At 35.5% G+C, this 13,986-nt stretch overlaps 1 protein-coding gene across 1 annotated transcript in view; it reads left to right on the top strand.

Annotated features, from left to right (window-relative positions):
• Positions 1 to 4,655: 4,655 nt before the first annotated feature.
• LOC135219073 (uncharacterized) overlaps positions 4,656 to 13,986 on the top strand; it is a 46,560-nt gene continuing 37,229 nt past the window's right edge. Inside the window, exon 1 of the mRNA XM_064255502.1 lies at positions 4,656 to 4,753. Within this exon, the coding sequence (XP_064111572.1) occupies positions 4,656 to 4,753 (98 nt within the window). The remainder of the gene's footprint in view (positions 4,754 to 13,986) is intronic.

The raw sequence follows: 13,986 nt of genomic DNA, 5'->3' as shown, positions 1-13,986 counted from the left end.
TTCTCATTGCCATAGTGAAATAATAATTGAAAAAAAAACACTGTGCGATTTTGCTATTCGATTTCACTACTTCTCGTTCAAGGAAAGTTGTTTGTATTTGAATTGTGTATTATTTTACCCGGTGATGGATACTTGTATTTGGATCTACTTTACACAATTAATTCAATGCCACACTGTAAAGAAAAATATGGAAATTTTGCCATTATTATTATCATTATTATCAGGGTTGAGAAATCCTAAGCTCTCCTAGAATGCTGTTTCCTGACCTAACCAGAACATTACTTTACTCACCTATCATGGGGCGCCGTGCCTTAACATGGCCGGGGGCTTTGCCCCTGCTGGACCTCCCCCAAGTAACACTGAATGAATATCCCTGTCTCCCTATTCTGCATACTGCCCTATTATTATTATTATTATTATTATTATTATTATTATATTATTAGGAAAGTATATCCACAGATTGACAAGGAGGACAGCGCAGGTCATCGATAGCTTTCTGCTTTTTTATATATTTTAACTAAAACCGAACACACATACTGCTGTGGATTTACTTTCCCGTTTTATGGATTCGTGTGATAATGAGTTTTCTTTTAATATTATTATTATTTGTCATATATGTACATATATATATATTATATATATATATATATATATATATATATATCTATATATATATATATATATATATATATAGATACATACATACATAGATGGATATAGATATATATACGCACATAAATATTAGGAAAATGCTCATTTCATAATTTGTTTTGCATCCATTTATTATAAGGAAATATATACCTTGATCATTTATAACTGTCAGACGAGAAAGAAATGGTTTCTTCTTGACCTCCCTCAACCCAATTGAAGACGACGTTACAATTTCGTTCCCGATTGGGACGTGACTCCCACCGATGGTCCTCCCCAAGTGTCGCATTTTGAGAGACGCTGTCGCAACACTGATTAACCTCAAGCTGTTTCTTATCCATTCGAATTGGAAGACTCTTGCTCGATCATTCGTATTTCAAATTACTAAATCACATTCTACGAAGTTCAAGTAGCGCCCTACCGTCGTTGGAGATGACAATATCAAACTTTTTCATGAATTCGATAAGAATTCTAAAAACCAATAATTTTTCCAATCGTATTTCTTTTTCATCTCTGGGAGGGAACTCCATTTGCCGGATAAACCACGTGATAGTTAGGACGAACAATATTTTTCCTGGTAAGGCGAAAACATGTATTATCCTCCTCCTCCTCCTCTCTCTCTCTCTCTCTCTCTCTCTCCTCTCTCTCTCTCTCACGCACTAACCAATAACCAACACACTTTCAAGTCTCTTCTGGCGAAAATAGTTGGCAAAAGGTCCAAATAACTTGGAGAGAGAAAGAGGTCAGAAAAGAATCCAATAACATTGTGTTTTGTGATAACATTCAGGTTCTAAAAGGTCTTTAGCTATGGACTTTGGTTAAGGATCTCTCTCTCTCTCTCTCTCTCTCTCTCTCTCTCTCTCTCTCTCTCTCTCTCTCTCTCTCCTTGGAATTTCTCGTAATTGTTGGATGCTTCAAAGTGGAATTCTTGTATTATGGATTATCATTGTATTATGGATTATCATTATTACTATTAATTAAGAATAGTTGTGCAAAAATAATATCTAATCTAGCTTGCGTATAATTAGCGATTAGGTATCAGTTGCATTAACAAGGAAAGAACAATAAGGTGTATCATTAAGATACGATGTCAAATCGCGAATATATACGTTTATCCCAGTATTCCAGAGACTTGGTTTAAATCCACAAGAAGCGTGCAGCGGTTAATTACAAGACAGCAAAGATATTGGAGAAGCTATAGAAGCCTCCCCTCTTCCCCCACTGAGTTCTTAGTGCTGCGAACAGGGTCGTTCGCTTCACTAATCTAGATCTATTTAGCTTCCTGCAAAGTTCAGCCCCGTTACAATGAACAATGAAAGTCTCCCAAGCGTTGAAAGGGAAGCCACAATACGGCAGTCATTCTGATGTCCTTAGTCTTATTCTATTTCACTGATTATTCAGGAATAAGGATAATTTGGGACTGTTAAAAATTATGTATGAAATTGAAATAATATCTCAAGACACTATTGAGATGAGGTAGACAGGACATCAGAGAAGAACAGCGTTAGATAGTCAAGTTTCTTATTTACACACTATTATATACGTATCCATGTGTGCGTGTGTGTCTGTGTGCGTGCGTATTATAAGAAATTTTTTGCTGAGTCCACCCTAACGTAAAGATTGTCTTAAACACGAGTCATTAACTTTCTCAATACACAAACAGGTTGAATACAAGTCAAGAACTTACTAGTAACTACAGATGCAGCTCTGAAATATATGCAGTTATAGTAATGATGCCAATAAATATTCTATTTCCATATTTATTCATTTCTATTTCAATGCTTTTGTAATTACTTTAATAGCTGATTGTGAGCGATTGATCTTTTGGAGTAGATACGTAGGACACTTGTAAATAAGGTTTCAACATTCGTCGTTAACCTCTCATGATCTTGAAAAGTGATATTCGAGAGAATATCAACTGACTCCAAAAAACAAAGAGAGAAGTTGCTGTTGCATCTTATCAAGTAGAGCCATTTCTAGATTTTGGAGAATGCCTTTTTTGTAGATTGAAAAGCACACATGTCACATTTACTTTAAAGATTTTGTGCGAATACGAAAAACAAAACAAGCTTCAGGAATGGAGTTCTGAGAATCATTATTTCCATTTTGTGGTATTTCTATAAATTATATATTATTACAATCATCCTTAATCTTATACAAAGGGAATTGAACATTAAAATTAATGTATAAAAATCGTCAAATGACTAACTAATTTTTGGCGGGTTAAATTAAACATTTTTCGCATTGGATTGAAGTTCAAATACTTAAATTCTTTTCTTTTAAGTATAATTGTTTACGGCAATGCTGAAATCAGCATCGTCATCCTAAGACCCGGGTTAATGCAATATGACATTACATAAAGAACTGACGTCACACTTTTGAAATAGGTAGTGGCAGAGACGTCAAGAGTGGAAAGTTCCCAGTCAAAATATGATTGGCCCAGAGTAAGTTGCGAGAGAATTTAATATTCCAGCGAATAAATGTGTTCATTTTTCAAACCAGAAATAGACATTCTGTGCTGCCCATGTGGCGCTTGGCGTGAAAATGTGATGTTTTCATATAGGATTCATTCAAGCTTTATTCACCACAGATAGCACATAAGCATTGTCCGTTGAAAGGATGATACACAAGGTGAAAATAGACACCAGCCTGGTTCAACACCGAACTTACGGAAATCAGACACCAACAGCCCCATCAAACGTTTTCCTTAATAGTGTGGAACTTGGACGAAAATAGACATCAGCCCAAATAAGCACCAGACTTACTAATTTGAAACGTTTTCTCAAATAGCTGGGAAAGTATGCGGGAATTAAGACCTCTAATGTTTCTTTCTTTCTTTCTTTCTTTCTTTGAAAATTAATCAATATTTGAAGACAGGGGTCAAAGTAGATACAGACAATAAATTCATCTACACTGACAATCCTTGTTATATAATTTCGGACATAATTTTTAACTTTCTGGTTGAATTTGTTCTTTTTATATACTTTAAAGATAATCCCTGAACGCAATCTCTGCTCAAAAACGTTTAAGCTATTCTTGCTTTTGATACTTTTTTCCTGCTAAAATAAATCAAATCATTTAAAAAAATTATCTATGATCACATTTAAAATTATTCTTCTCTGCTCAAAAAATTCCAATAACGATAAAGACTACAGATCATCTACTATTTTTCATTTCACTCACCCGCCAATTTAAACTATAATCCCATTGGTTTAGCAGTGCTGGTCGACAGCGAATACTGCTGGGTTTGCAGACTCTCCTGTGGATATATTGGGCTGCTTTTTTATAGTTATGTTCGGTTCTGCTTGCTTAGAAAAAAATCCGTAGAGATATAAATTCATTATCTCCTCGTTAAAAAGAATTTCACTAAGATACGAAATAATATTCTGCTCATTAAGTAGAATTATGTTTTGTTTTTTATAATTTCAGCAAGATTATTATTATTATTATTATTATTATTATTATTATTATTATTATTATTATTATTATTATTATTATTATTATTATTATTATTATAATTGAAGAGGAGTATTTAATGAAATCAAGTTATACAACTCACTGTACGAGCTCAGTCTTTTGTCCAAATTAGTCAACTATTTTGCAAACCAAAACGCATCTGGGACCTAAAAGATATAGGCAACAATTTACGGAAATTAACACATGAAATTCTTGCACGTAAGACAGGACGTTTGAAATCGTCAGCAAGCATCAAAATTAATTCGGTATTTTGTTATTAAAATGACATATATTACGCTGCTGCTAATTGGTCGCGCTTCAAAAGGTAAATTATGAATCATTGGAATATGGGCCTGTATGAGTCTGTTTTGCCTTTGATGTTGATAATTATAGTTGGGTATTGTACGGTGTTTTAAAAATGTCAACTTGAAATTGTTGAAAATAAGCAAGATCATTAATATTAATCTTTATTCCTGGCTATTGACTATATAATTAGTTAAAGTCAGAGGCTGGAAAATGAAGCAGTCAAGAGAAGAGTCTGGGATTTAGAGATGACTGATATGATGACAAAGTCGAGACTGAGATGGTTTGGGCATGTGGTCAGGATGAGAGATGAGGAGAAAGTGAGGGGGCCCGTGGCTGAAGCCTGGTGAGGGAAAAGGGGTCAAGAGGAAGGGTAGAGGGTCAAGAAGGAGGTCAAATATTAGGCGGAATTTGGAGAAGAGTGTTTTAATGGAGGAAGATCATTTCGATAGGGATAGATGAAGAAGAAGGATCAAGGCAACCGACCCCTAAGCTTATGGAAAGAAGAGAGGATTAATTAGAAGAACGTATGGAAGTGAATAACTAATTCTTCAAGACATCAACTTAATAAATAGATATCACGGTGATCCTTATCAGTATGTTTACAAGAGTACATTTCAGCAATGGCTTCTGGCTCCAAACATCACAAGTTCTACCAAGATCTTCTCTTCGTCTGTTTTCGATTTTCTTTTCGAATTTCATTCAGTTCCTTCCGTTATTCAGTTCCCACCTATGCATTTTGCAAATGTTCCAGATCTAAGCGTCATTCACTGTTGGTGGCTCGTTCAAACATCCCATTGAGGCTACACAAAACTGCCACAAACACTTTAGACTCGAGTGTAAATGAGGCAGTGGAGCCAAGGCTATTTAATGGGACCTCCGGAAGCCTGGTTTTCCTTTCACAGAAGCCAAAGACCTTTAACGCTTCACGTTTGTTTACCGAGAAGAAGAAGAAGGAGAAGAAGAATAATAATAAGAAGAAGAATAAAACAGGCGTAAGGGAGAAACCAGAACGAAGTATAGATTCTGGCAATATTTGCTTACGTAATCCGAATAAGGTAAAATTTTGGGGCCTTTTTAGGACTGAATGGTTTATGATAAGAGAATTTAGTCTTTCACAGAACAGTTAGTTCCTTAGGGAAATAGGAATTAGCAGTTGTTGCAAGTACTATTAGCCAGAGTGATTTTGAGTAAAGTAATGAGGACGGATTAATGCGTTGATCTCTCCCTCTCTCTCTCTCTCTCTTCTCCTTCTTCCTCTCTTCTTTCTCTTCTCTTCTCCTTCATCTCTCTCTCTTCTCTCGCTCTGTGTTGTGGGTGGTTGTGTGTGTATTCAAAGGACAGTAAAGATCTCCCACTTACAAGTGAAGGCTTGCAAAACACTAACAAACCGACCCAGGGTCAATTTATTCTGGACGGATAATCTGGTTTGTTTCCTTAATCAAGAACCTGCAACAACCAGCAGTATTTAATTCCGAACGTCTCCTGTGTGGTAACTTCATCGATTTCTTCCTTAGTACTTTCTTCAAATGTGCCAAAGTATTTCAGCATTCAAATGACATTCCTTCCAATTTGAGAACCCAATTGATAGCGACAACAGAAAGGTCTTAGCTCTCTGTCTCTCTTTCTCACGTCGCATATTCATCATCATTTTAGAAGCCTTCAATAATTTCTTTTATCAGTTTGGTATCGCTCGATGTCTGGCTGCCAAAGAGGAAACGAAGCCATCAAATATGCAAAGTGGACAGAAACGGCAGCAAATGTCACAGCGCTGAATGAGAGTCAGAAATCATGAATGTTTCCTCTCTCTCTCTCTCTCTCTCTCTCTCTCTCTCTCTCTTCTCTCTCTCTCTAACGATTAATACTTGTCGCCTGCTGCACTCGACCCGAATCTTGGTTTTTGTGTGAGCGTCTAGGGTTTTCCCTTTTTTTATCGGGATTTCGTTTGGAATTCGAAAGAATGTTAAATATTTTGTTATGGTTAGGTATCAGAGATATCCAAATTTAATGTGTCAGTTAATTTAGATAAACTACTGCATGTGTCAGAAAGAATGAAGATATCATGGGATATTGAATGACATAGTGAATGAAGTTATTTATTATTATTATTATTATTATTATTATTATTATTATTATTATTATTATTATTTGTGCTCTATCACAGTCCTCTAATTCGACTGGGTGGGTTTTATAGTGTGCGGTTCCGGGTTGCATCCTGCCTCCTTAGGAATCCATCACTTTTCTTACTATGTGCGCCGTTTCTAGGATCACACTCTTCCGCATGAGTCCTGGAGCTACTTCAGCCTCTAGTTTTTCCAGATTCCTTCTCAGGGATCTTGGGATTGTGCCTAGTGTTCCTATGATTATGGATACAATTTCCACTGGCATATCCCATATCCTTCTTATTTCTATTTTCAGGTCTTTATACTTATCCATTTTTTCCCTTTCTTTCTCTTTAACTCTGGTGTCCCATGGTATTGCGACATCAATGATTGATACTTTCTTCTTGATTTTGTCAATCTGGTCTATTTGCACGTATCACCCTATCTGGTCTGATATCATAGTCCCGGATGATCTTTGCCTGATCGTTTTCTATCACTCCTTCAGGTTGGTGCTCGTACCACGTATTAGCTGATGTTTCTTGCACAGTCTCCAGTGGAGGGCTTTTGCGTCTGAATCATGTCTCTTTTTGTACTGGTTCTGTGCAAGTGCCGGGCATTCGCTTGCTATGTGGTTTATGGTTTCATTTTTTGTATTGCACTTCCTACATATGGGAGAGATGTTATTTCCATCTATCGTTCTTTGGACATATCTGGATTTTAGGGCCTGATCTTGTGGCGCTGTTATCATTCCTTCAGTTTCCTTCTTGAGCTCTCCCTTTAGTAGCCATTGCCATGTGTCATCGCTGGCTAGTTCTTTAGTCTGTCTCATGTATTGTCCGTGCATTGGTTTGTTATGCCATTCCTCTGTTCTGCTAGTCTTTCTCCTGTCTCTGTATATTTCTGGGTTTTCGTAAACTTTTATCAGTCCTTCTTCCCATGCACTCTTTAGCCACTCGTCTTCACTGGTTTTCATATATTGCCCCAGTGCTCTGTTCTCGATATTGACGCAGTCCTCTATGCTTAGTAGTCCTCTCCCTCCTTCCTTTCGTGTTATGTATAGTGTGTCCGTATTTGCTCTTGGGTGTAGTGCTTTGTGTATTGTCATATATTTCCTCGTTTTCTGGTCTATGCTGCGAAGTTCTGCCTTCGTCCATTCCACTATTCCTGCGCTGAATCTGATTACTGGCACTGCCCATGTGTTTATGGCTTTTATCATATTCCGGCATTCGAGTTTTTGACTTGAGTATCGCCTTGATCTCTGCATATATTCTTTCCTGATCGTGTCCTTCATCTCTTGATGTTTTATATTCCCCCCCCCCCCCCCCCCCCCCTCCCCCCCCCCCCCCCCCCCCCCCCGCTTCCATTATACCCAGGTTTGTGTATTATTATTATTATTATTATTATTTCTGATCTTAATTGTTATTATTTTATTTTAGTTAATATTTCGTTGTCACCATATTATTTTTTTTTTATATTTTCTCTATATTTCTTTTTTATTTTTATATCTTTATTATTCTTATAATATATTTCATTTCAATTTCATTATCATTTGCGAAGTAAAATCTTTAATTCTTCGCCTCGTTTAGCAACAGAAACGCTTCTTGTATAAGTAATCAGAGTAGCTTTTCATTTCGTCTCATTACTTATTGTAAGATCTTTTGAACATTCTATAAGCCTCTTAATTCTTTTATTTTGCAAGAAACATTCATTATGCAATACCAAATTTACATTCCTTGATATCTGTTTATTTAATATTATCGTTTTTTTTTATTTTGACTGATATTTTGTGCTTATTTTATTACAGCTAACACACTGTAACTCTTTTTTTGCCTGAATTAATTTTCTAATTCATTTGGTGTAAATTAAAATGGGTATATGTTGATTTAATTATGAATAATGTTCTTTAACTGAAAATGAGTAGACGTCATTACTCTGTTGCCTTCGGGGAAGCTAGGATCGTGATATTTTCTAAGCCTCAAAACAAAATAAATGAGAAAAAAATTAAGCATAAAAAGTATGAGGCAGACGTCAACTTTAAGGGGGAAATCCTTCAGTAATTTCCATATATAAAAAGCTGAAACGGATATCATTTCTCTGATCACTGCTTTAAGACCTCGATGAAAAATGGCAGGTAAATTGAAGCGCCTGCCATAATCCTTCAATTAGTGTTGAACGGAGTTTTAAAAAATTTATGTCTTTAATATCCTCTCCCGGGTTTTTCCAAGATAATACCTTAGCTATTTATGAGAGAATCTTTCGTCATTTTTCTTGATTCCAAGAGACTGGAAAAAAATGTTACGAAACGTTGATACAAACTGTTATTCGCTATACGTTTGTTTTGTATAGCAGATTCTTTTATTCACAAATTATGGACAATATAATCTAATATCAGCCGAATTTTCTCCATAACGTGAAGTATCTATCAATAAACCTAGAGAACTGTTATGTGTCATAGTTTTTACCTATGGCAGGATATTTAAAGTTAATTTATCTTTCAAGTCTACTTTGAGAACATCATAACAAACTCCAGCCAGATTAGTTCTCACTGCAACTCACTAGAGTATTCGATACCCAATAACTTCGTATGAATCTAAAAGACAAGAAGTCCTTATTTCAAAGGCATTGACTCCACAGTTATAAATAAGTCAGTCCCCACCTCAAAACAAAGACATATATTCGATGGAATTGTTTTTTGGGAATGACTAAACTAAGCCTTGAGGTTAATGGTGTTGACGCTGGGAGTGATTAGATCCAGTTTAAGAGTTCTCCTTTGAGGTCTAATTATTTCTGAAGGAAAGAAGGCGTTGCTTATTAAGTACAGTAGAACTTGCCTCCAGCATCGAATGAGAGATGTCCCATTACCTCTATCTTAAAGCAGACTTAATTCTGAGACTTAGTGTTTATTTATTTATTTTTTTTTATTTATTATTTTTTTTTTTTAAATAAGGAAAGCTCTTGCGCATATTAGAACATTAGAACCTGCCACCAGTAACACATGGTATATGTTTGTATATAATTCATGTTGAAAGCTTGGCGTATATCATTAGGGGTATGTTATAGTAGACTTGCTTCTGAGGATCTTAATATTAAAAAAAAAAAAAAAAAAAATAAAAAAAGATTGAAGCACCCCTGTTCATTCTCCATCTTATGTTATTTGGACCCTTTGTCAATTCTCTGTCCTCAGTTTAAGTTTTCAGTTTCAGAAGGATTTTTCCTTCTAATACTTTGGGACATTTTTTCGATTGCCTGTGAACTGTGGTTATTTTATCCTAAAATTTAAGACAAATGTTTGGACCTTTTCATAGTGACTAAATCATTACGACAAACAAATTGAAGTTAACAGCAACAAACATTGTGGAAAAGAAAGGTTTTTAAAACGTTACGAAAAGTCAGAGTTGGGACTTGCGCTGCTTTCCGTGGTAGCTCCCTTAACAAAAATAAACAAAAACTAGAGAAAAAAAAAACTGCGAGAAAAGGAACGGGATGCAGATGAAAGCAGATATAAATATAGAAAAAAGCGGAGAGGGGAAATGAAAACAGAATTAGTGAAGGATGAGAAATTCGGTGAACGAAAGAGGGAAATAGTTCAGAGGGAGAGGAAATAAGCTTCTGAATGAAATATATAGATATTGGAGGGTCTTGGAGTGAAGGCAAATATAAATATAAAAATAAACCTTTTGCACTTTTTGTTTTTTTTGCTTTTGAATTTTAATGGAACATAGGAATACGTTCTTGAATGTTGTGTGTATTTTTTTTTACCCAAACAATAAGTCCCTCTTTTCAGACATTTTCGTCATGGCATGACCCTGGGAAAGTGGGTTGAACACTGCCTTCAAGAACACAAACTAACTTTACTGTGTTTAATTTGTTTATCAATAATATATACTTCCATAGATGGCCTCAGTGATATGTAAGGTTCCAAAGAAGAGATTCCTATTCTCTAAGTTTTGGAGGCTTGTCTGCCTCCATCTTCACCGTGTTTAGTACTAACCAGTGGGGGATCAAATCTCTCTCTCTCTCTCTCTCTCTTCTCTCTCTCTCTCTCTCTCTCTCTCTCTCTCTCTCTCTCTCTCTCAGAAATAACGGAGCAGTAAAGAAACGGTTAATACCAAAATCTGCAAACAAATTTCCATAATTGCCCCCAGAGTATCAGGAGAAATTTGTGGCCAGTTATTCGAAGCAGCTGCAGGAGTGATTAACTCACTTTACTGGAGACCCTGCTTTGGATTATGGTCGGTTAGAGATTAATAATTACGCAAAGAATGAAATTATGATGATAACAAAAGATTCTTTATAACGCTAAGGGTCATTCCGGTTTATGGAATGTGTGATGAACATCTTTTAATTCATCGTTTTAATTCTTTTTTATTTATTTAGATTATTTGTGTCATATACTGGATAAGTGGTTGAGTTATCCTGAATTGTACAATCATTCTTCTTGCGTAATAGAATTCAATATTTCAAAATAGACTTTTCTCAGATAGTATTTATTTAACAAATAATCTAATCATCCATATTTATTGTTCTTCAATTAATATTATTTTTAAACCTACTATTTATCTTTTTAGTATATATCCATAAAAATAAATTTGTGATACATTAACAGACTTGCACCAGGAATTTTCTCATATACCAAATAGCAAGTAGATTATAATATATATATATATATATATATATATATATATATATATATATATATATATATATATATATATATATATATATATATATATATATAATTCATATCATTTCTTCGTCTAACCGATGTTCGGTTTCTTGAAGAATACTTTTTTCAAACGATCAAGCGTATCGACGGCACACGGGGAACTATAACGCGTTTTATCGCCTTCCAGATGAGTCTTTTTATGAGCTCTGGAAGTTTTCATCATGTTTCGATGCGCTTAGAGTTGCAGAGGATTAAACTTTGAAGGTAGTGATGATGAAGATAAAATTATAGGAATGTTAGGAAAGAGACAACATTACGCTATTCTTCTTATGTCTACAGTTTGGTCATTAGGCCAAATCAGTTCTTGAAATCACAAAGGCCAAATAACTGCCCACAATTTCGTCACTGGACCAAATCTGTGGTAGTTCTAGGGTACTTTTCCGCAGCGGCCTAGACTATGGCAGTTGCGGTTTTTCTATGCAGTTTTACCTCCTGAACAAGAATTTTAAGTAATATTTATTCGGAGGACTGTAATTAACCCCCTGGGGCCAGTATTAAACACGGCAAAATACATTGGACGCCCCAATCCCTAGTGGATGTCGTATCCGCGGTTACGTTCCTTGCATTCCGTGCGGAACTATTCTGTAGAATTACCAAATCCATTCTTGAAACACATAGACCACATGACACTTGTCTGCAATTTTGTCACTGGGCCAAATCAGTTTTTGAAATCACATAGATCATATGACACTTGTGTCTACAATTTCGTCACTGGACCAAATCCATTCTTGAAACACATAGACCACATGACACTTGTCTGCAATTTTTGTCACTAGGCCACATCTGTTCTTGAAACACATAGACCATATGACACTTGTCTGCTATTTTTGTCACTGGGCCAAATCTGTACTTGAAATCTCATAGACCATATGACACTTGTGTCTATAATTTTGCCAATAGGCCAAATCATTTCTTGAAACCACAAAGACCACATGACACTTATTCCTACAATTTGGTCACAAAGATCACACTACACTTATGCTTGTTGCAGAGATTTATTTCGACTGTAGCTCAAAGGTAACCAGTTTTATATTCGCCCACCATCACAACCGTGTACACTTTCAATAACTCTATTTCTATTCAGTAAAATGCTGGGGTTTCATATGTCCTCACATTTCTGCAATTCAATCACGCTGATAGGGTAAACATGCAACGTTGGATGAATTTCAGGCGTAGCCGCTTAGTAAATGGATTTCCATACAGATTTCAAAATGGATTCTGTCGCTTGTTGAGTGATCGTTCTCTTGACCTCAGGTGATTCTGCAAATGTGATGGATTTTCAGTCAAATCTGGTTACCGGAGAGGATTTTACTGATTGGCTTTGCTATTGTTTTAGGAATATTGATTAATATCAGTACTTTTATTCTAGAAATCGGAGCAATGTGTACTAAATAGTTTTCGTTTTTTTTTTTTGATGATAAGAATTAGGTCTTTTTATATACTAACCTCGATAGGTTTCAAATATTGAGGTGTCCTTGCGTGATAACATTATATTGATCAGAAAACCTAATTTCTATTATTGCCAATGGTTATACTGTGGTGACAAACTATTATGGTGCAACTCTCTCTCTCTCTCTCTCTCTCTCTCTCTAACCACCCACCTATGGATTTCGACTGAAATTATAGAAATTAATTAAGTAAAGAGAGCCACACTTTCCCTTGTTGTATCAACATTTTATATAAAAAAAGAAGAAAATTTAATTCAACCAAACATGAAACACAACTTTTGTGGAAAAACTCAGGGTTGATAAAGGGTCCGCTTGCATATCATTTAGCATTTAATTATCGTTATCACCTATTTGCATACGCATACACATTGATTTTTTCTTATTTAACTGCTTTCTCTCTCTCTCTCTCTCTCTCTCTCCCTCTCTCCTTACAAGCTATCAAACAAGGGCTTTTTGTCAGCCATCCTTACACCGAGAATATGTAAATTCTCTCTCTCTTCCTCTCTCTCTCCATCTTCTGCTTCTTCTTCTTCTTATTCTGCTTCTTCAAAGATACCAAACTTAGATCACGTTTTTAGCCACACCTACGTCGAGGATACATGAATTCTGACAAACTTGAAATAATTTCCTTTCCCCTCGTTTTAAATTTATTTTTTTTGGACTAGCCTCTATTCATAGTTTTTATTTTTCTGCTTTTTTATGTCTTGTAGGATCGTTATTCTACATGGCTGGGGTTCTAAGGCGTTTGAATGAATGGGCAAATACCCGGGAGCAGACCTGCATTTTTCTTCCATCCCTTTTCAAGGGTTGAGTTGAAAAACTGAACACCGAGTAAAAGAGAGAGAGAGAGAGAGAGAGAGAGAGAGAGAGAGAGAGAGAGAGAGAGAGAGAGAGAGAGCAAATATAAAAGTATTGCTTATCAGTGTGCAAATTCTTTCGGTCCATGTAGAGTAAATGGACAGGGGAAAATAAAAATGAGAGAGAGAGAGAGAGAGAGAGAGAGAGAGAGAGAGAGAGAGAATTATGAAATAATTTATAGGATAATCTTTCTCTCCGTTATAATTTTCAGCTTAAGAAATTAGAGAAAATCTGTAGAAAATGCACCTGCTCCTCTATTTAGCACTTTATTTCTTTTAATTGTCTTCGTATTTACTGTTTGTTCATTTTACATAGCGCCTTAACCTTTTGCAGTTGTGTCACCATCACTATTCGACTTGAGCCAGATTTCACATTGAGGCAAAATTTTATAAAAAGAAAAAAAAACATTCAATAAAACATTCCAAATCCTTTCAGACATATTCCA

The sequence above is a fragment of the Macrobrachium nipponense genome, chromosome 1, assembly GCF_015104395.2.
Source record: "Macrobrachium nipponense isolate FS-2020 chromosome 1, ASM1510439v2, whole genome shotgun sequence".
Lineage (NCBI taxonomy): Eukaryota > Metazoa > Arthropoda > Malacostraca > Decapoda > Palaemonidae > Macrobrachium > Macrobrachium nipponense.
This window is presented reverse-complemented; position numbering and strand designations above follow the sequence as displayed.